Source organism: Galleria mellonella, unplaced genomic scaffold, assembly GCF_026898425.1.
Source record: "Galleria mellonella isolate WM207_F2 unplaced genomic scaffold, CSIRO_AGI_GalMel_v1 utg33, whole genome shotgun sequence".
Lineage (NCBI taxonomy): Eukaryota > Metazoa > Arthropoda > Insecta > Lepidoptera > Pyralidae > Galleria > Galleria mellonella.
In genome coordinates, this window is record NW_026442079.1 from 4,094,083 (window position 1) to 4,116,350 (window position 22,268).

Below are 22,268 nucleotides of genomic sequence, written 5' to 3' on the forward strand. Positions count from 1 at the left end.
AACTTTGAATGGCAAACAAACTGGCGGCCCACCTGATAGAAAGTGGTAACCGTCGCCTATAGACATAACAGAATATACTGTTTCGCCCATGATACCCCCCATGCGTTGCCATTCCTGAGGACTCAGGTGTTATTCCTCTGTATCCAGTAAATTCACGCCATATCCCACCCTTCAAACCGAAACACAGCCATGCAATCACAACTGCTTCAAGGTTGAAACACATAGGACAGAGGTACCCAAGCAATCGACTTGTGTACAAAGTTTCCCTCTGGTGGATTTTAACAGATTGATCAACAATTGCTCTACATCTGTTAATTATGAATCTGCGCATTCGTTCTAATCGTCCCCATTCATTTCGTTCATCTCGTGCCTCTTGCAATTGTGATTCAAGTAATTCTAAGAAAAATTTTAAAATTATTATATAATAATTTACCCCTTTCATGGTACAAATTTGTTGATTTTCTTTTCTGAAAATCAACCGATTTGATTCCCGACTATAAAAAAAAATCTAATCCGAATAATTCAGTTTGCGGTTCATTTGTTATAATTATTTAAATACTCCACAATTCACATTCGCTTAAATATTCATTTTTCTTATGTAAATTAGACATTTACTGCTGCCTGAAATTAAGATGCTCTAGCATTACTGAGATGCACGAAACGAGCGCGCCGTCCACTTAGTTTACCTACCTACATATATGCTTTGGATATACTGTATATTGGATGAAGCAAAAGTTATATTTATGAATAAAGATAGAGAATCTGGCAGGAAAATAAATAAAACATTCTGTATTTCATAATGCAGTATGATATTATATAACTATTACTAGAAAAATATTATATCAAGTAGGTGTCAAAACTTCGTAGTAAATCTACGAAGTCTACGCAATATCATGAGCAGCCTTGTAGATCTAGAATCTACGGCGTTTCTTATGATTTCGCTTGTATCTAATATGAAATTCAGAATGACACCGGTAAATAGTAAATTAGCCGATCTCATACTTCTATTGGGCCTGTCCGAGATCCTTCTAAGGATAAATATAGCCACGTCCCAGCTGCCAGTTCCGCTCAGTAAATGCCCATTGTACTCGGAGATGGAGTTTAAGTGCCAGACTGGACGGACGCGCGACCTCACTCAACACTGTGCACGAGACATTCATTATGGCGGTAGTATATTTCGACTGGCTGGATTACCTTGTCTTTGGAGCAATGCTACTCTTATCTGCACTCATAGGAGTTTACTTCGCATTCTTCGCGACGAAGAAACAGAATACAACCGCTGAATACCTTATGGGCGGGAAGACAATGGGCATGTTCCCTATATCGATGTCACTGATCGCCAGGTAATTCATAATTTTATATAGGTAATAAAGCACCCTACGATATATATTTCCGAGTTTACATTTTTGTAGCAATGGCTATTTATCTTATTTTACTTTCAGTTATATTTCGGGCATATCGTTGCTTGGTTTGCCAGCAGAAATGTATACTTATGGCACACAACTGTGGACTATAGTACTGTCAGAGTGGGCAGTCTCTCTAACAATTGCCATTGTTTACTTACCAGTATTTTATAACTTACAAATTACTTCGACATACGAGGTAACGTTGGTCAATATTTAACAATAACCACCCCAATATACAGATAGATTGAAAATATTGTCCTTTTATATTATGTTGTATTGTAACTTTTTAATCTTTGCATTTGCAGCCAAGTGACAAAATAATATCTTTTTTCAGTACTTGCGACTCAGATTTAACCAAAACGTACGACTTCTAGGATCCATCATTTTTATCATAAAAATGATGCTATACATACCTATAGTGATTTATGTGCCTGCGTTAGCTTTCAGTCAAGGTATTGAATATTAATTTAAAAAGGTATTAATTAATTTAAAAAGGCATACATTTTTGTTTAATACTAACAAATTTAATATTTTCAGTAACTGGTATCAATCTACATTTAATTACTCCCATCGTCTGTATTGTGTGCATTTTCTATACAACATTAGTAAGTATATTTTAAAAGTGTAACAGGTATTATTTAACATTGTATGGTTATAAAATTGACCCTATTTTTCCCCACTGCATGAAATAAACTGCCAGTCTTAGTTGTATCACAGATCGAGGTCAAGCAAATCAGACATTGTTAAACTTGCTACGAGTACCTACATAATAATAAAGTTTCGTCACATTACATTTATTAAGTAAAGATATTAATGTTCAAGGGTGGCCTTAAAGCTGTGGTATGGACAGATACCCTGCAAACTGTACTAATGTATTTTGGGGTGATTTTTGTTTTGGTCTATGGAACATGGAGACTCGGTGGAGTAGCTGACGTTATTGCCATAAACAAAAAAGGAGACCGTCTCGACTTTTTCAAGTAATAACCTTTTAAAAATAATAAATAAACAAGTTAATTTATAATTCTTAATTTGTTTTACGTATTTATAAATTTTGATAACATTTCAGTATGGATCCTGATCCTACTATACGACACACATTCTGGTCAACAGTATTTGGAAATTACTTTAGTTGGCTAGCATCATGTTCAGTTAACCAAGCTATGGTGCAACGATGCCTGGCATTATCATCTTTGAAAAGAGCCAGAATGTATGTAATATTTTAAATTTAAATTTTTTAAATTAGAATATTAATAACGAGTTTTATATTTTCTAACATGTAATAGATATTACTATTATACTAAATTATAAAATCGAATTTTAGAACAATCTTTATAATGGCAGCTGGTATCTTCATCATAGTTTCATTATGTTGTTACACTGGCCTGGTCATCTACGCTACGTTTGCTGACTGCGATCCTCTTACGACTAAAGCAATCAGAAAAAGTGATCAATTATTACCTTACTTCGTGATGACCATAACCGGCTCCATACCAGCGCTGCCAGGCATATTCATGAGTGGAGTTTTTAGCGCCGCACTGAGGTATAATGCCGGTGAGAATACGACGTTCAAATTCAGTAAATTATAGCAGTCAGGGCATAAAGCTGTTGATTTTCATTTATTTCAGTTCCATGTCTACCGGACTGAACTCAATGTGTGGTGTAATATTCGAAGACCTTATCAGACCAGCATATAACAAACCAATTTCAGAAAGGACAGCAAGTTTCATTATGAAAATTATCGTCGTTATTATTGGTTAGTTCGTTTGCACGTCATACAATGACCTGACTATTTCTTTTATTTTTTTAACAAATCTTTTAAATGAAGTGTTTGTACTTATCTTACCTATCTCGTTCACAGGCGCTACTTGTGTAGCTTTAGTATTTTTAGTGGAACATATGGGAGCCCTTATTCAGGCTGGTAAAAGCTTAGCAGGTATTACGGCTGGAAGTCTCCTGGGTTTATTTTCTATGGGCCTTTTTCTTCCTTGGACCAATGCAACGGTAATAATAAGTCTTATTTGATTATAAGTATTTAAACACTATGTATTCACGATTTATTATTTGCTAATATTTGTTTATTTTATTTATAATTATTCGAATTTTTTACTATTACTCCAGAATAATATCTACAGATGTTGTTAATAATTATATTGTAATGTATATATCTATCTTTACGCTATGCGCTAAACGGTGTAGGCACAGATAATAAACCTAGTATTGTATGAATAATATCACTTTGGGTCTGTTAGAAGAGAACTCTTTTAGAGTTAAATTCGCCTTTGTTCATTTTATTACCTCTGTCATGTTTTTCTGTATGTAGTATATACAATAAAATATTAAATAAAATAAATAAATAAACTATCGTGAGTCATACTATATTGTAATTATTTATATCCGTTTAACCCACGTTTTAAATGCGAATTCAATATGAGCCCTTATTCATAAGCGCAGGCTGTGTTGCGAACGGCAGACGAATGATCAATACGAAGTATTTAAAACGTAAATGAAACCGTTATAAATAATTATTGTGTTTGTTATTTTTACTTTTAATTGTATTTCATAATTGTTAAAATAATTAGTATCAGTCAGTGTTCTTAATAAATATATTCCAATTGTAGGGTGCACTGGTTGGTGGAATCACGTCAACATTTCTTGTTGGTTGGATTTCCCTGGGAACACAAGCTGCTATGATTCGCGGTGACATTGTGGTTGTACCAAAGCCTGTATCCGTTTCTAGCTGCATGGAAAATGTCACTGAAATAACTACTTCTATACCATCACTAAATCTAAGCAGTGTGGAGTTTGATCGGTATTGTTATATTTCATGTTATTCAAAGTATCTATTTATATAATCCATTGCAAAAAAATAACCTGACACTTTTGTGGTAAGACATAAAGTGTAGCTTTTAAGTTTAGTTTAAAATAGTAGCCTACACGATTTAATCCTGTTCATCTTCCAAATTAAAAAAAAAAAAGATTCGTGCTATTATAAACTTAAAGAAAAACCGAGTAGTATTTAATAGTATTTTTCGCTAAAGACTTTCATTAATAATATAAATTTAATATGTTGTACAGAATCGTAAATGCCATCCTTTTACCGAGATGTTGGTTACTGATAAAAAAGCGTCTACTTCTATTATATTTTGTTACTTTATTATAATTTTGATACTACCAGGTCCGGCACATTCTTCTTGTATCGACTGAGTTATCTGTATTACACATTCGTTGGAATGATTGTGTGCATTATCGTTGGAACAGTAGTTTCATATTTTACTCAACCCAACGATCCTGCTATGGTAAGACTCACCATTAAATAAACGCTATACTAAATATTATGCTATTAAACATTTACTTTAGTACAAATTAAATGTGCAGACTGTAATCGATATTACCTTCCTTCTAAGCGATTATTCTACCACCAACAAATTTTTTTGGAAGAGATTTTCCGTAATAAAATTAAATAGAATTTTTAATCATATACAACTTGATAACTGAATACACCGTGTAGAAAGTAGCAGAAAGGCTAAAAATAAAAAATAAAATCAAAATAAATCAGAGTTGATGAAGATATTACGTCACAAAGACAAAAAAAAAATTAAGAACCTTCTCATTAGATAAACAATAGTTTATTTAAACAATCTTCATAGTTAGTTCATAACTAGTACAAATATCGTATAACGTAAAAACGAATTGAAACAGTTTTTTAATTCGGTTGCAAAATCAACTTAGTATACTTAATACATTTGAGTGCTAATATTTGTAAGATAGACATGATTTGCTTGTAAATAAGGCATAATTCGGATATCCTCTGAAATTGTAGACTCTGCCCACTACTCGACACTTTGCACGTGGGCATGGCGCCTGTCTGATAAATATACACTTCACTCCAAACAGTTACACATAGCTCCTTGTGACAGAAATACAAGGAGTTGGTTCCTACGCTAATAACGTTAAATAACTCGAAACAATAATTACTTTTATAATAATTATTAAATGAAATATAGATACTTTCGATCAAGTAAATATATTTACAATTAATAACAAAATACTCTTATTATTGTAGAAATAAATATATTTCTGTTATAAAAAAATTAAGAAATTGTATTAATAATTTTATTACTAAGCTCATGTTGTGTATCATATTGTATATTTATCCTAAATAGGATCAATATGGTATGAAAAGTCGACATCAAAAAACGCAAGGTCTTTGATCTTTATTTTCATTGAATTACATCGTTTACGTTCATTAAGTTTAGTACTCCAAGTGGAACAATTGAACATACTGCTAATCTTAATAATAAATATAAATACGAAAATTTTGTATTTGAATGATTATTACTTAATCATGCTGAGAGAATTTTTGTATAGGCTTGAAAAAATTTTGGTACACGGATCAGCCAGAACAAGAATATTTTTTGTTAAAATGTTCTGATGTATTCGAGTCAAACATTTAATATCTAGCAGTAATTTACAGGCGTAACAATAGATTTAGTTCCAATAAAATCGTGAGTTACAGCTAAGTTTAAATATAATGTATAAAATATATTTCACATAATTATATAAATGATTTTATTAATTAATATGATAGTAGTAATACAGAATAGTAAGAATTATGATATTCATTATATATAATACATACATAACCATAAAATGTTCATTCTACGAGTATAATAATCAATTTACGTATTTAACTTTCTAGATTTGCAAATTATTTGGTTTACGTACATAGCTTACTCATAAATACCTACTCAATCATAAATTTTATATACTAAATTGACACTACTTTTGCAGGTTCACAGAGACCTTTTAACACCGGTGATACATCATTGGCTTCCAAGACAGCATCCTCATTGTCGCAGGCCTCGATTGACTCAGCACGATATTGAACTACACGCGCGTGAACTGAGCCAGTTGCATACAAGTACACCCTACACAGTTAGTTGAAATAAATATATTATATTAATATAAATATTGTATTTCGGGATGTTAAATTCAGTATGTTTTTACCATGATAATTGCAGATGAATTTAATAAAAATTTAATTAGTTTATTATAAATAATTTAATTTAGACAATAAAAATAAAGATAGGCATTATCATCTATGATCATGATCTCATCTAAAATAAATTGTCAATTTACTAAATTAGTAATATCAGTAAAATGTTTAATTACATCGCGTATAGTTTAGTAGATATTTTATTATTATTATTATCTAAACAGTAAAACGATTTCCTAAAAGATGAACACATCACTTTACCTTTTGGAGTAGAGTAAAGGCTGCAGATTGTTACTTGCTTCTATCTTGATATAGTTTTCTTCAAATTCGTTTTATTCGTAATATTTTATTAAACAACCTTGTCGATTCCAATTACATACTTACTCCAAATCTACCATATTTGTTAGATCGTGTTTGATCGTTTTCCGTTAATTTGTTTTCAAGTACAACAGGAATACCCTTGGCCGACCTAATTGCTTTTTCCTTGTTTATATAAACACCCATCACTCACTCTCTCAACCTTCCCGAATCCCAGGAATATTGATTTCTCATTGACAAATCAGAGAAACCTTAAAGATTCTGAGTTTTATAAAATGGCTCCGATAACCTTGAATTTATACTTAAAGAGACCCTTGAAATCAATAATTAATAAAAGACTAAGTGCAAATAATAAAGTTCAATAATATAATATATACATTAAACTCATCATTTATATATAACTATTAACTAGTACTAACTTTTTTTTCAGAAAGTGCATACTAAGCTGGAAGACACTCGAATGACTTGAAATAGTAGTAATAATAATTATAAATAAATTATCTACACACAAATACTTATTTCATAGGCTGCAATTATCATTATTATATAATATAGTATTATAAAGAGTGATTTAAAATGTATTTTATTGTAATAATACGAATATATAATAATAATAATTTATTTGCATTAATATGGTTGAAATAGATCTTAATTAGTGTTATAGAATCACATATTTACCACATTGTTTTAATGGCGTGTTATTTACTTGAATACATTTCAGATAATTTCAGACCTTACAATATTAATATTTATTCTCTGCAGTTTATAAATTCGAAGAAAACAAAACATTTTTTATTCATTTGTTTTATTTTTTCTGTTTTGCTAGTAAAGTGAAAATTGTTTCTAAAATAATGTTTTTTTTTTTCAACGTTTTGCCACTTATTACAGAGCCGTGTGAGTTGTGGTCTAAGATACACTTAAATATTTTTAATTCATACACATAATACACTGAAAAAAAAACACCTAGGCCATTACAAACAAACGTATTCATAAATGAAAGTAAGATTATTAGAACTTACGAATCTGAAGATGGAGCGGTGTGTTTAATTGCTACACCTCCAAAATTATTGTTGTTTCAGCCATTAACTGTCCACTGCTGGACATAAGCGTTCCCCATAAGGGGAGTTTTGCCAGTAGTTGCCACGCTTGACAACATCAAGTTGGGTTGGCAACTACAATTAGGCTTTTAAAGATGTTTTAGAAGGAACGCTGCTGTCCATCTCTCGCCCTCCCTTAGTCGCCTCTTACGACACCCAGGGGAAAGGTAGAGGTGACCCATTCTATACCGGGATACACACACCAAAATCATTAATTACAACACGATGAATAACAAGCTAATAGCTCACTAAAACAAATATATAAACGACGTAAATTTCATATATATATATATATATATATATATATATATATATATATATATATATATATATATATATATATATATATATATATATATATATATATATATATATATATATATATATATATATATATATATATATATATATATATATATATATATATATATATATATATATATATTAATCGCAATTGGCAATATTAAAGAGAAAAAACGTACTAACATATGTATTAGCGCGAGATAGAAAAGTAGGACCCTCACCTATCTTATATAAATGCGAAGCTAATTTGGCAGGAGTGTAAATACATCAGATATTGAAGTAGTTTTAAATAAATGTAGTTAATTAGAATTAATTAACTAAACTTTGTATGTTTTTTTTATGCAACCTAAAAAGGCAAACAAGTTGACGGCCCATGTTTTGGAAAGTGGTTTCGCCCATGATATGCCCCTATCCTGAGGACTCGGAACATCCTTTCAACTGAAACACAGATAATGAAGATATTACATAAAATAATTATGAAACCTCGCATATATCGAAATTGACGGTCATTAAAAGGGGCCATGCCACAAGGCTTAATATTAGGTCCAATATACTTCATTTTATTTATCAACGACCTAATAGACTATATCTATATTTCATTGAACAATGTTGAATTGATTATATTCGCAGATTTTTTTTATCACTGAGATGGCAAACAAGCATACAGTCCACCTGATGGTAAGCGGTTACTGTAGCCTATGGACGCCTATGAACGCCAATACCAGAGGTACAAATGCCATAGTTTACGCTGTTGACATACAAGAACTAATGCGTCATACTATTTAAGTCTACTGCAAAAAACGTTGAACGTGAACGTTCTCCTAAATGACGAAAGAATTGCAATAGTAAACGAAGTAAAATTTCTAGGTGTACAGTTTGACTTAGCATTGAACTGGAGAAGTGAATTGCACTCCATCGGTAATAGTGTTAGTTCATCGTGCTGTGCTTTAAGGAGTTTAAGGGACCTGCTAACTACAGATCAACTTAAATCAGTATATTACTCGCTAGTAGAATCAAAATTTAGATATAGTATTCAATTATGGGGAAATAGAATTACAATATAGAAAGGGCTTTTATTTAGACTACAAAAAAGGCAATAAGAATAATCACTCGTATTCCACAATGGCAGTCTAGCAGGGACTTTTTGAAAAAGTATCGCATACTCACAGTACTCAGTCTATATGTATTAAATAAATAAATTCTTTAATAAAGGCAACCAGGGCCCACTAAATCGTATTTAATGTCATTGTAAATTTTGTTAAAAATCTACCCAGATATGAAACAACATAAGAAAAGACATTGCGTACAAGTTCTATACGTAAAGACATTATAAGCGACATACAACCAAGATTAAACGTAGTTATACATGGAGTGCAATTTTAGGGAAGGAAATTGTATAACAGATTACCAATTGCTCTGAAAACTATCCAAAATTGGAGAATATTAAAAATCTCCATGCCCTTCTGTTGGAAAAATGTATTTACACAATAGATGAATTTTAGAAATATATTAATTGTGAGTTGTATATGGTGACTTAATTTTTCATTGAAATTGTTATTCATATTAATTCAGACTAATTATTATTACCTTATTTGTGTGTGACATTCTTAATATGTAAAATTGTTGTATATTTGTGATTTTGCACTTGAACAGTCTAAAAATCTTATCATATTCAACACAATGTAATATTGTTATCGAATTAATTGCATTGAATTGAATATATATAGAAGAATAATTGATGGGAAAACATATCTAATTTAATCCAAATAAAGTATTGAATATTCACGAATTAAAATTATAATAGGTACATGAATTTTTGCTACATTTTTTAATTATAACACGACATGTGACTACGGGGGGAGGCTTTGTTAGTAATATAGACTATCAGTCCCATTAGTAATAATATACTCAGTCAGTCCAATCTCCACGTGGTCCCCCTGGAAACCATCGTGTTAAATTCCAGGCGTATTCATCACGATGGACTAACTTGTCTTTTCATTCTCATCTATCATCCCTCACTGGTGCTCCGCCAGCGAATACCGTTAGCGCAAGCAGGGTCCCCATCCCATTGTCATCCATTAAAAAAGTATATAACTACACCGTTCTCAGCAAACACAGAAACAATATGATCCATGAATATGATTTTGAAAAATTGTGTAAATAATTTTGCTTACCTATTTTTTTTTTTATTATAGTCGGCAACGCGTGTGTAAGATTCCTGGTATTGCAGGCGTTCACAGACTACGATGGCCACGTGTACCATCAGTCAGTCCGTATGCTTGTTTGCCGCCATTTAGTATAAAAATTATTTAAGATTTTGGAATACCTACTTAATAAATATACCTACCTTCTTAATAAATATACTACCAAACCCCATTTGCTGTGGCCCCACAGTTCCAGGGCACGTCTCTTACCATCTCTAAAAGCATTGGGATCCTTGGTGTCGATGTCTCTAGTAACGTACAGTTCCGTGGCCACCTCGAAGATAAGGTGAAGTTGGCATCCAAAAAACTCGGTGTGCTTAATAGAGCGAAGCATTATTTCACGCCGGATCAGCGATTAATGCTTTACAAATCGCAAATCCGGCCCCATATGGAGTATTGCTGTCACTTATGGGCGGGAGCACGTAGATATCAGCTTGAACCCTTCGACTCAGTGCAACGACGAGCTATGAGAATTGTCGATGATCCCAGGCTTGCAAGCGAAATTGAACCCTTAAGTCCTAGGAGAGATTTTGCCTCACTCTGCGTGTTCTACCGCTTATACAACGGATTGTGCTCAGAGGAATTATTCAATATGATGCCTATGACGCGGTTTCAGAGATGTTTTCTCCCACGAACACTCAGGTTATGGAATGAGCTCCCTGCCAAGGTTTTCCCAAGAGACTACAGCATGGGGTTCTTCAAAAGGGGGGTAAAGAGATTTCTTCAGAGTCGGCAACGCGCGCGTAATTCCTCTGGTATTGCAGGCGTTCATAGGCGTACGGTTACCACTTATCATCAGGTGTGCCGTATGCTTGTTTGCCATCTCAGTGGTATAAAAAAAAAACATATACATATATCCTACTTTTGTTTTTATTTTTTTTTCTAAATGCAAATAGTTCATGTACTCATACATACATGTCCTAGTTCACATATATAAGAAGGGCGGTAAATTTATTATTTCACACTAATATTATTGTTATTTATATTTTTAATAGTATTTATTATTTGCAGTTTAACCTTTATTTCTATATTTTTTGTAATTCCTTAATTTAAATATGAAATTTAATTATGTAATGTACGGTAGCCTGACCTTGACACAGGATTTTCCTAGCATGGAGGCCAGAGACACTTATTGTAAATCCATATGTAATAATATCTTGTAATTGCATCTGTATATTTTTGTTGAATAAATTATTATTATTATTGTCACCAAAGGGTTATCTATATAATTTTTGCGTTAATAATTTAGCTATTTCTAAAATAAAACAAATAAATGAAATAAATCTATATATTTAATTAAACTTAAAACTTTGTTACGTTGTATATATGTACAAAAACACATCTATCGAGGTTCATGACACCACAATACTCGATACCTACTATTTACCATTCATGTATCTATGCAAGCGAAATTATAAATACTTATTAACATCATATTCATAAGATTCTATTAAATGAATCATATATATAAAGCCTCTTCTAAAAACCTTATGAATCATAGCTGGTCAATAATTGTTTACTTTTACGACTATATTACAACGTTAAAATTTAGAATAATTTTTGTTGATAATTACGAACTTTGAGAACTATGAACAAACCAGATTAATACTTTTTTCTACGATAAATTAATTGAAAGCAAACAACTGTTATAATATTAGAGAATTCCTCAATTAAACGAATAATTCGATCATGTTGAAAAAGCTCATTATACACTAATCGGTGTTTACTAATACTAACACGCACAGTTTACTACAAAAGATATCTACCATCGTCCTTTAATTTCACAGTTCATTTTTCATTATCGTTTATACACTAAGTTAGGATTTCAGTTCCGTTCTCTTGCACGTACGCATGTTGACGGGGAAGAAAACATTCAGCTCAATTAAGGTAGCAAGCACCAAAAACATGGCATACATGCCGAGGCACGCTCGACCGACGGCCGCATCCAACTTAAATTTGTTGAACCAAAATGTCAAATACAGCAAAAGTAGTGTTGATAACAACGATATTGCAGAGTATTCCAAACCCATTGAATTAATTTTCACCTGTGAACAATGATTTAACGTTAATATCACAAAAAAAATATAATAACGAATATAAAGAGAAAGAATGAAAGAGGAAACCTATTGACTGACTAACAAATCAACGTATACACATCAAAAGTATCTAGGGATCAAGTACATTTTAGAGTCTCGCCGTAATTGATATTTATAATTTTAACTTTTTTGGATTCTTTTTTGAGAATTTTCCTATTTGAATAATGAATTTTCTTTAAATGTTGATTAAAAATAAAAAGAAATATTTAAAATAAAATCAACTGTTAATCAAGATTCCTATAAAAGTGTATAATATTATATAATAGCATTTTTACAAAACCATTATACTTTCTGTATCGGAACTAAAAAAAAATTGTATCGATACGAAGCAACAACATCATTTGATACGAGAAGAGATGACATGAGCCGTCGGAATTTTACAAGCTAGTTCTAAGCAATGTACTCTGGCTGTCGCTTTTGGTACTATACAGAGAGTCATAGACCACCTCTGGATACACTATCATATCACAGGCAGCGAAGCAGAGCGATATGGAGGATAATCTCGTATCATTACTCTCAGACATGACCGGTACATCCAAAATACTGTTTAACGAAATCATACCATGGCCGCCTTGATATTGACGACGAAGCTCCACAGCTCTTCAGGATCGCTGATAAGCGACTAAAACATCCGAAATTGTTTACGTGACATGGACTTGCGTTCCCTAAGGTCACTTAGAGTTCCATTTATAGCATCCTACAATCATAAGGCCCGTTTACAATGGGCTCGCGAATACAAAAATTAGGAGAAAAAAGACTGGCGTTGTATTTACTTTTCTGATAAATTTCTTTTCGGTATAAGGCCGTATACAAGATGTACTTGAGTTAGGACGACCTTTGGATATTAAGAACATTTGAAATTATGTCAGTAAGGAAGTATATTCATGATTTGGGCCGATATTTGGATTGGTGAAAGAACCAATCTCATTTGTATCAGGGACACCCTCAATGCTCAGATTTATGTAGACAGGCTTATTTCAGACATGATCATCCCTTTGCACGACAATCCACGTCTACACACGACTAAAGTCATAGCACGCATCTTGTCGATGTTCGCATCAACGTTCTGCTGTGGCCTACTCAATCGCCAGACCTCAACCCAATAAAGTATACATGGAATACTCCGAAGAAAAGACCTGCCGAGTATGGATATTGTGCATGCCCCATACTCTTTGACTTATTAGTAAGAACATAGACGGCCATTCCTCAAAATGATTTCGATTAATTGTTTTTAAGCACGCCAAATTTGCTGTAATTTCATTTTTACCTTTTTCCATTTCAGTGACGATATTAATGTAGGTTAATTTGCAATTTTTCTTAATTTGTTCAAAATATAGGGTAAGCTTAACACTTAAACATAGAATTTAAACTCAGAAGCCAGTCTGGAAGACTAGATTTGATAAATATTAATTGAATATTTATTATAATTAAAAATATACTTAATCCCTAGGGAATTTGATCTGCATAAAACATAAAATAAAAACATTGAGGAGCGAACACTAAAAGGGTTATTTTTTTAATTTTCATGGAATCGTGAAATGATTATGAAACAAATTTTGAGATGGTGAAGCCGAAGGAGCTAATGTTTCTATATTTATATCATTGTCGCATTATTGCAAAGACCAGCATCGCCTTAATAAACAAATATTACTTAGAGTCAAATATATTTATATATAAATATTGGATGTAGAAATTATATAAAATGACCAGTCCTAATGAGACCGAGTACAATATTTATTTCTACTTTTTTTATACATACAATTTCGCATAGGCATAAAACTCTCTATTATAGACAAATTAATTAAATAAGAAAATTATTTAAAATATAAATATATATGACATTTTTTCATTCGCTTTGCATTACAAAATATTCGCAATGATTAAAGATTAAAATTATTACTATCAGTATGCACCTAAAAATTAAAAAGTTAGTTTAAGTTAATCAATTAATTTCTAACCCAATAGTGTCCAGGTTCCGCCGGAGTTAGTGACGCTTTAATAAGCCATGGTAGTCCCAAGCATAACAGAATATCGAATGTATTCGATCCAATAGAGTTACTTATTCCCATTGATCCATGTCCTGCCAAAGAAATAAATATTATTAACTCTTAGTTCTCTTCATTAATTATAAAACTAACAACTTTCAAAGCTTACCTATAGTATAGTTTTCTTGTAAAATATTATTATACTACGTCACGCTTACCTTGTTTAGCCACTATAACGCTCGAAACTGCTTCAGGGACAGACGTACCAGCAGCAAGGAATGTAATTCCCATCACAGAATCTGGTATCATTAATGTATCGCCTAAAATAATATAAAAGATAGACAAAATATGTAATGATACTAGCTTACTAATTTTATTACACCAAATATTAAAAACTACAACTGACAACTTCCAAATTTATATTACATTAATATAAATTAAAATAAAAATACCTAGTTAATTTCACAAGCATTTAAATAATGTATTATTATTCATAAAAATTTTACAACAACATTTTTACTAATAAAAATCCTTATTTACCGATAATCGTAATCATCCAGGCTACAATGTAAGAAAGTGATCCTATCCATACAATGCACATCATAAACGTCAGCGGAAACCAATTCTTAAATCGTGGTTTTTCACAGTCTGGTATTGTAAATAAAAAAACTAAATGGATAGGCCATGTTACAATCCAAGTGGTCTGAAATGTTTAACAATATATTATTGGTATTATAACATTATATTATCGATTTTTTTATGTTTAACCAATCTAATAACAGCTTACCTTAGTCAAACAGCTTCTACCAGTCGGCCATTTCCAAAGCGAATGCTCGTATTCATCAACTCCGTCTTTTGTTTCGTCTGTATTCGACTGATTAACGTTATCTTCTGAACAGACAATATCCATGTCGATAGTTCTAGTTTCAACGTCATTATTTTTGGTCTTTTCAATTTCGGCCAGTGATGTTTTTTCAATTTGCGATGACTCAATTTCAATATTCTTTTCACTGACGTCTGGGTAAGGAGATAAGGCAGTTTTTATATTTCCATTATGTTGATGATGGTCCATAGCTAAATCGCTTTTATTAATCGGTGGAGGAGATTTAATATTTTTAACTTCTGAAAAATTAAATATTCCAAGAAATCTCTTACTACTAAATAGACAACAAATATAGAAGGAGTAGGAATTACAAACCATTTTCTAAGCCGTCTTGTTTTTCATCTTTTTTGTGCAATAGATTAGACATAAACTGCCAGCTTCCTGAAAATTAATCATAATTCATATATTTAATAATGAACATCAATGAAAATAATATTACCAACTTAACTCACACTCTACTTACCTCTAGCAAAATGTTGAATAGATTTATCGTAATACATAATACAAATGTAAACTCCATATAGTAGAACCAGTAAAAATGCTTCATACCACTGTACGTATTCATCATGCATTATACAAATAAGTATCGAAACTGTAATTCCATATGCAAGGCAATCTCTTGTCAATGGCCACCAGTCTAAAGGTACTACCTATAAATAAAAAAATATTAATTAAATCGTGTCAAGTAATTACTTCATCATCATCATATCAATCTTTAACTGTCCATTGCTGAACATAATAACATGCTTCCCCCTTGAAGGTATTGCCAGTAGTTCCGTGCTTAGCAAGTGGATTGGCAACCGCAGTATAGATTTTGGCAATGTTTTATGAGGGACGCTGTTGTTCATCCCTCTACCATTAAGTTTCCTTAGTCGTCTCTTACGACAACTACGGAAAAGGAGGGGGCGGCCTATTCTATGCCGCGACCATACCATAAATGTTTACTTACATAGTAAATATAAAAAAACTAGAAATGTATAGGTATATCTTTTTTCACAAACACTATTTCCATCATCTTCATGAATCCAAATGACAATATATTTTTTTTTCACATAGTCAAACTATAACTAACTATAATATATATGCAGCAAATAACCAAGTCAACACATTAACATTCGGACAAATTCTACTAAATGCTTGTCGCATTTCTTTGTTTAAATAGACGAACAATAAACCGGTCAGGTACGTGTTGTACTCACACGACGAGAGTTCCGTACTTCAGTATATAAACGTGAGATAAAATTATTTTTATTGCATACTAAATAACCTTAATAGTTATTATTATTGATACTACAATTCCTAAATTTTTATTTCGTGTCAAAATCTGGTTAAAAGCTGGACCGCTGGATTGAAAGATTCTTTGATAATTTCTATAAAACGATGCTAGTTAGAAACGGCGTTTTGTTTTCCTTGTAATATTCACATATATCTTTATAAATAGTCTAATTATACCATGTTTGTAATAATTTGTTTCAGGATTTTTCCTCCAGAAACTTCAGTAATAAGCGGCAAGGGGGGGATCATAACTGAAAAACTACGCATCATAAAAATAAATAAAAATTTTTAATATATACAAATAAAGTCCTTTCATATGATACCCCATTTGGACCAGTAGGTTAAATTTGTAATTTTGACTACTCTTTTAAGCCGCTTAGGAAAAAAAAGAAATAGTTTTCAATTATTTCCATTGCAATATGTGAGGGCCAGCAATATGTAAAATAATTCCAAATTTCAAATTGATGGCATAAGTAGTTGTATGGACGGATGAACGAACAAAGTAGCGCCAAAAGGATTTCTTTGTACATTTTGATACGATACCCTAAAAACGAGTGTCCATCTCCTCTTAGATAAATTGTCTGTACAATATACTAATCCAAAAATTGATTAACCTATACGGAATTTAATCGTTCAAATCATTTCATTCGTTAAAGACTAATTCAATGACAGATATTTTATATCTTTACAAAATTTTTAAAAAATTTGCTATATTAAAATGTATTTCCCATGGTATATATGAAGAAAATACTAAATCATACCATTCCAGCTCCGATACCGCAGCACGCAGCTACAGCAAGGATATTGAATACGGCAGAACCGACAATGGTCCCCACTCCAATGTCACCTTCAGTAATGAATGTTCCTATCACATTCACGAAAAGCTCAGGTGCAGAAGTAGCTGCCGCCATAAATGTTGCCCCGGCTACATCGTTCGTCATGTTTAGCGCTGCAATTATTTAAATAACATATTTTGGTAAATCAATATGTTCATAACGGAACATAATTTCCACGGTACAGTGCCAATGTACATTCAGATTAAATAGATATAGAATCTATTCTGTTATATCGGATTTTATTTGTTTCCAATAACCATAGTGTCTTCTAACACTGTATAGTATAATACTAAATGATATTGGACAAATTATTCAATTCATTTCAATCATTATTTCTATTCCAGTAAAATAGTTTTCTAATAAAGCTCAACGCAAATTATGCGAAAATATGTATAATTTCCTTTAGTCTTAGAGGATGGAAATGAACTAATTACTCGTACGTACCGTGACATATTCTACCCACGGCAGGAACAAAAAACTTATCGCAGACCACAGCGAGGGCAATAAAGAGGTAGATAGAGATGAGAGCGTGGAGAACGATGGCGCCATGCTGCCGCTGGAGCTCTGTGAACAGCCCAGCCGGGAAATCGTCGATAGCCGGCGGCGTGCAGTTGCGGAGTATTGCGTCTATTACAAATAAAACAACAATGTGAGATATTGTAAAAATCTGTAAAAAGTAATATTAATGACATTCATTCAATTATGTTTATGCTAATTTAATCGGATTATAATAAATTGTTTAAACATTGTCAAAGTAATTCATTCTACGGTTAGTTGCTTTATGTAACCAACCTTTGTAGCTAACATATGTCTTAAATTGTTGCATTTTTTCCAAACACGTCTACAATCGTAACGATATTATCGTAATCACTAACATACAGTAAGCACTCGCATATTACAAACTGAAAGATTAAAATATTCATTGTGTTAGCACCTTTTCTTACCCAGTTTATCTTTAATAGAAAACAGTACAACATTCTTATATTATTTCTTGCTGCCAAACCGGTAGACGAATGTAATAAAGTGGGTTATGAAATATTTATTGCAAGATGTAATAAAGAAGCCAATTCCATTGGACATTTTAAAGGGACACGAGCACTTTTGACCTCTTTGTTAACCCACATCAAAGTCAATTGATTTACTGTTTAGAGATGAGTAAAATTTATATTGAAAATGTACCAAGATTTATTATACGGATGTGATGAATTGTTCCTGATAATCTAAGAGTGCACTTCGTTATCAAATATACATAAGTGCTTTACTGAAGTATTTCCTTATAGCCTTTAGTAGAGAGCGACATTGTAAAAAGCATATCAATTAAATGTTATGAAATCCTTAAGTATTAAGATAAATAATTGTAATTACTACGTACTATTATTTGAATAAAGCATAATATCTTTCCAGTTGAACTAATGTTCGTCTATGACACTTTTATTAACGGCTTCTTCACAAATTACAAAGTCAACAAGCAAATCGTAGACAAATTGTCTCAAATTACTACTGAAATAACTTGTTTAACCGGATTAACCGATTTCAGAAAAGACGACGTGCCGGCCAGCAAGACACTGTGATACTCTTGGTTCATGTATGTGCCAAATTGTGCGTGTCATACCTCGTTTAGACACCCGCACATCACCGAGTGCACTATGAAGGAAATTGACAGATCAAAGGAGACAGGAAGTCCGCATTAACGTCGCATAAGTCGTCTTTCGATCCACTGTCCAGCCTATTCAATATCTCTTTGGTTCTAATAAATCGATAATGATTGATTGCAGAAGAATAATACTGAACAATGAATACTTCCTTGTTACGTTATTAAAAGCAATAGAGGTGTACATAAACTTTTAAATTAATTTTAGATCTTATATTGTTAGTGTCAATAGAAAGCGCCAATTTACAACCTTAGACTTGAACAATGATTTTTGTATATTTATTATAGATAATTAATTGCAAATCTTGTAGTTTTGGCTAACAGCACCGGCAAGTCACGTGAAGTCACATAGAGCTCAACCTTGTTCGTTGACAGCCCTGAGTCGACGACGGCCAATTGACAATTTGCGCGAGGAGCGACCGGATGAGGCGCCGAGTTGGAGCTCATGCCTCCCCCTTCTAACTTTAGGAACGGCTGCCTAACCACGGCAAATGGCTATAAAGCAAATTTACCTAATAGCACCTTCACTAACTGTTGTCGGTTTGTAGCGACTAAAGAAACGAGAAATCATAAAATACGTAAAGTAACCATTACTCCTGTTTTAGTTTTTCGCTAACGTCAATGACAAATTTGTTTATTTATGTATATATGCATTTTGCTGGAAATAAAAATCGATGCAGAAGTTAATTAATGATATTAGTGTCAATTGTATAGACTCTCATGTCCAGATGACCTTTAATATGCGTTTAATTTTTAACAAAATGAAAAACTATAACTGATATAGTAATTATCACATGGCCTGTATATTAGAATATGGATATACACTCATATACATATTTTATAAGTATACTTTTCATTTACAAATGTTTCCAGTGCTCTACATAAGTACAATCGCTTGCTTCTAGCTAAGGTGCGGCTGATGCCCGCAATGATATACCGCTGTTATGGCATAATCGACACTAATTCGTTTCCAGAAAGGTCAACAGGTATTGTAAACATATAACTTTTTTCAACCACGCCCATTGTTTCGGTTATATTGATTAATAAACATTATAAAAATTTTCATCAAAATTTTGCAGATACTATTTTCTACCAGAGCAATTCTATAGAAAGTGTAAATAAACAAAATACGCCTGTTTTTTTAATTTTATAAAAGAACTCATACCTGTTCCATTAAGAGCCATGATGCTGCTCAGTGTTCCATACTTACTATTGCCGTTGGCCAACGTATTGAACTACCGGCAGTTTTCTGGATACCGCTACGTCGAGCACTAAATTCACTTTCAATAACCGGCACTCCGACTGCTGATATAATCTTCTTCTCTGCGTTCATTCGATTCACTTACGACTGAGTGACCTAGCCATTCACTGGGAATTAGACGCACTTCCGACCTCTTTTGATATAACCTTGTTGCGTAGATATACGTGCACTGCGCCAAGTGTGAAAGAATCTTCAATATGCTAATGATATGGAAGTTCTCACTGGGCATCTTTAGCAAAATGTAAGAGTGTGGTGTCGTACCTCGATCGGAGGTGTTCATATTGTCGTGGTGTTGTGCGGAGCGCGACGCAGGACGCAGGCGACCGAGGACGTCGCCACTGGCGTCCGAATGCCACCGCTCACGCTCAAACGGACATAATGGACCCGCCGGAGAGCTCGTCAAAAGAAGAATACGGGGGCCAATTATTTATTTCCATACAATACACGTAGGTACGTCGGGCGGCGCTCGGGCGCAGTGCGGGAGTGACTCCCAAAGCGAACATCGTGGTCCAGCTACTCTAGTAGGCTGCTGCCCACTCGCATATATGCTTAACGTTCTCATCATCGTCACCGTACTCCATACTAAAATAGTGTTAAAAATTATAAAAATTATAATTATCTAAAATAGAAAGTACGTGGTCTAATAACGACTTTATATATATTATGGAAAAATATAGAAAAAATAAAAGTATTCAATGATATCTTACATAATTTTTAAGACATATTATCTACTAATAAATCTAATGACTACCAAGTACAAGTATATGTATTGTTTTGAATGTAAATATAAATTGCTGCATCTCACATCTTTTATAATGTAAACAGAGAGAGGTTTAAAACAAATTAATAGATAGTGAGTGTAAATTTTAATATCAATTCTATTCATCTCTTTATCCGTAGCAGAATGACAAATTTATTTATAAATTATATATAATATACTTATATACAGTTCTCATTATAATTAGGATTTATAGGACCTATTTGGACAAACTAAAATTATTACTATATGGTGATTTTTGAAGTAATTTTCATATTAAATTATTACAACCATGTTATACTCAATTTCTACCTTTTAAGCTAAAAAAAATAATCTTTTTAAACGTTTTTATTTTTGTAAGTAGATCATCAGCAATTTCATAGTAAAACAGCAGCTCTCTTATTATTTGCTACAGAGGCTTTACCTACGAAGGTTATTTATTGACTTCCATTCGCCCGATCTATTTTAAATTTAATAAACTATGCACATCCGATGATACTGCAACAATACTTGTATATAAATGCCTTGACCTGATGTTACAACCAAGATAGTCATAGACTGTGTTTGGGCTTATTGAATTGTCTCGATGATTTATTGTATTATAAATGGTTCCAGAAATAGATGACAAACAGGAAAGTAGTCATAGAATTTCAACTTTATTCAACGTTGACTTACAGAACTTTGATTTCTGCAATGATTAATCCTTTAATTAAAAAATTATAAAATCGATTCCGCCATACAAACAATTCAACATTTTCCAGATTAAATATTGCTAGTTTCCTTAGCTTTTAATAAATTGTAAGATATAACTTTTTTATACATAATTAACTGTACTAAACAAAGCTGATAATAGGTCAGCTTTGCTGACAAATTTGGTTATAAGTGTCTATAGCAAGAAAAGTGAAATTTGATATGGAAGTTTCGTAGATGACTAGAGAGGTTTCTAGTAAAATATTATTTCGAAATTAATGTTGTACAGTTATATTCAAAACAGTGTATCTTAAAATATCTGTATCCAATTAATAGAGATATCAGTAATAAACAAGGACCCATATATATTATCACTAATTTCGTTCCCTGTATGAAACAAAACTCTATACATACTTATGTATATTTATTAAACTCTTTTAATGTTGCAATTTTGTATGTAGAATATTTTAAGAAGTTGTCTAATGCAATTCTATGTCGATTTGTATAAAA

General features: G+C 32.2%; 2 protein-coding genes across 7 annotated transcripts; one reads left to right on the top strand and one right to left on the bottom strand.

Moving 5' to 3' along the window:
- Positions 1–1,080: 1,080 nt before the first annotated feature.
- On the top strand, positions 1,081–7,520 carry LOC113517726 (sodium-coupled monocarboxylate transporter 1-like). Its single transcript, XM_026902474.3, has 13 exons — positions 1,081–1,343; positions 1,443–1,602; positions 1,741–1,858; positions 1,944–2,011; positions 2,229–2,383; positions 2,473–2,613; positions 2,728–2,946; positions 3,032–3,159; positions 3,265–3,407; positions 4,025–4,215; positions 4,582–4,702; positions 6,198–6,341; positions 7,151–7,520. The coding sequence occupies exons 1-13, from the start codon at positions 1,162–1,164 to the stop codon at positions 7,187–7,189; spliced, it is 1,809 nt and encodes a 602-aa protein (XP_026758275.2). The 5' UTR covers positions 1,081–1,161; the 3' UTR covers positions 7,190–7,520.
- Positions 7,521–11,598: 4,078 nt separating this feature from the next.
- LOC113518772 (sodium/potassium/calcium exchanger 3) lies at positions 11,599–20,799 on the bottom strand. Of its 6 annotated transcripts, none has more exons than XM_031911447.2 (10): positions 20,573–20,799; positions 17,844–18,026; positions 17,325–17,512; positions 15,752–15,938; positions 15,604–15,669; positions 15,193–15,422; positions 14,946–15,108; positions 14,624–14,725; positions 14,379–14,500; positions 11,599–12,369 (listed from the first exon to the last, which is right to left on the bottom strand). In XM_031911447.2, the coding sequence occupies exons 1-10, from the start codon at positions 20,589–20,591 to the stop codon at positions 12,142–12,144; spliced, it is 1,488 nt and encodes a 495-aa protein (XP_031767307.1). In that variant the 5' UTR covers positions 20,592–20,799; the 3' UTR covers positions 11,599–12,141. The 6 variants fall into 6 exon arrangements, with proteins under 6 accessions (XP_031767307.1, XP_031767306.1, XP_026759556.1 ...); XM_031911446.2 differs by having other exon boundaries at positions 15,193–15,524; XM_026903755.3 differs by having other exon boundaries at positions 15,193–15,527.
- Between the last annotated feature and the right edge of the window lie 1,469 nt (positions 20,800–22,268).

Coding starts and splice junctions, on each gene's coding strand:
- LOC113517726 (XM_026902474.3), top strand. CDS start 1,162: ATGGCGGTAGTATATTTCGACTGGCTGGATTACCTTGTCTTTGGAGCA. Junction 1,859..1,943: donor TGCGTTAGCTTTCAGTCAAG/GTATTGAATATT, acceptor TAATATTTTCAG/TAACTGGTATCAATCTACAT. Junction 2,384..2,472: donor GACCGTCTCGACTTTTTCAA/GTAATAACCTTT, acceptor ATAACATTTCAG/TATGGATCCTGATCCTACTA.
- LOC113518772 (XM_026903755.3), bottom strand. Junction 15,939..17,324: donor GCGGTATCGGAGCTGGAATG/GTATGATTTAGT, acceptor TTTTATTTATAG/GTAGTACCTTTAGACTGGTG. Junction 14,501..14,623: donor CGTTATAGTGGCTAAACAAG/GTAAGCGTGACG, acceptor TTTCTTTGGCAG/GACATGGATCAATGGGAATA.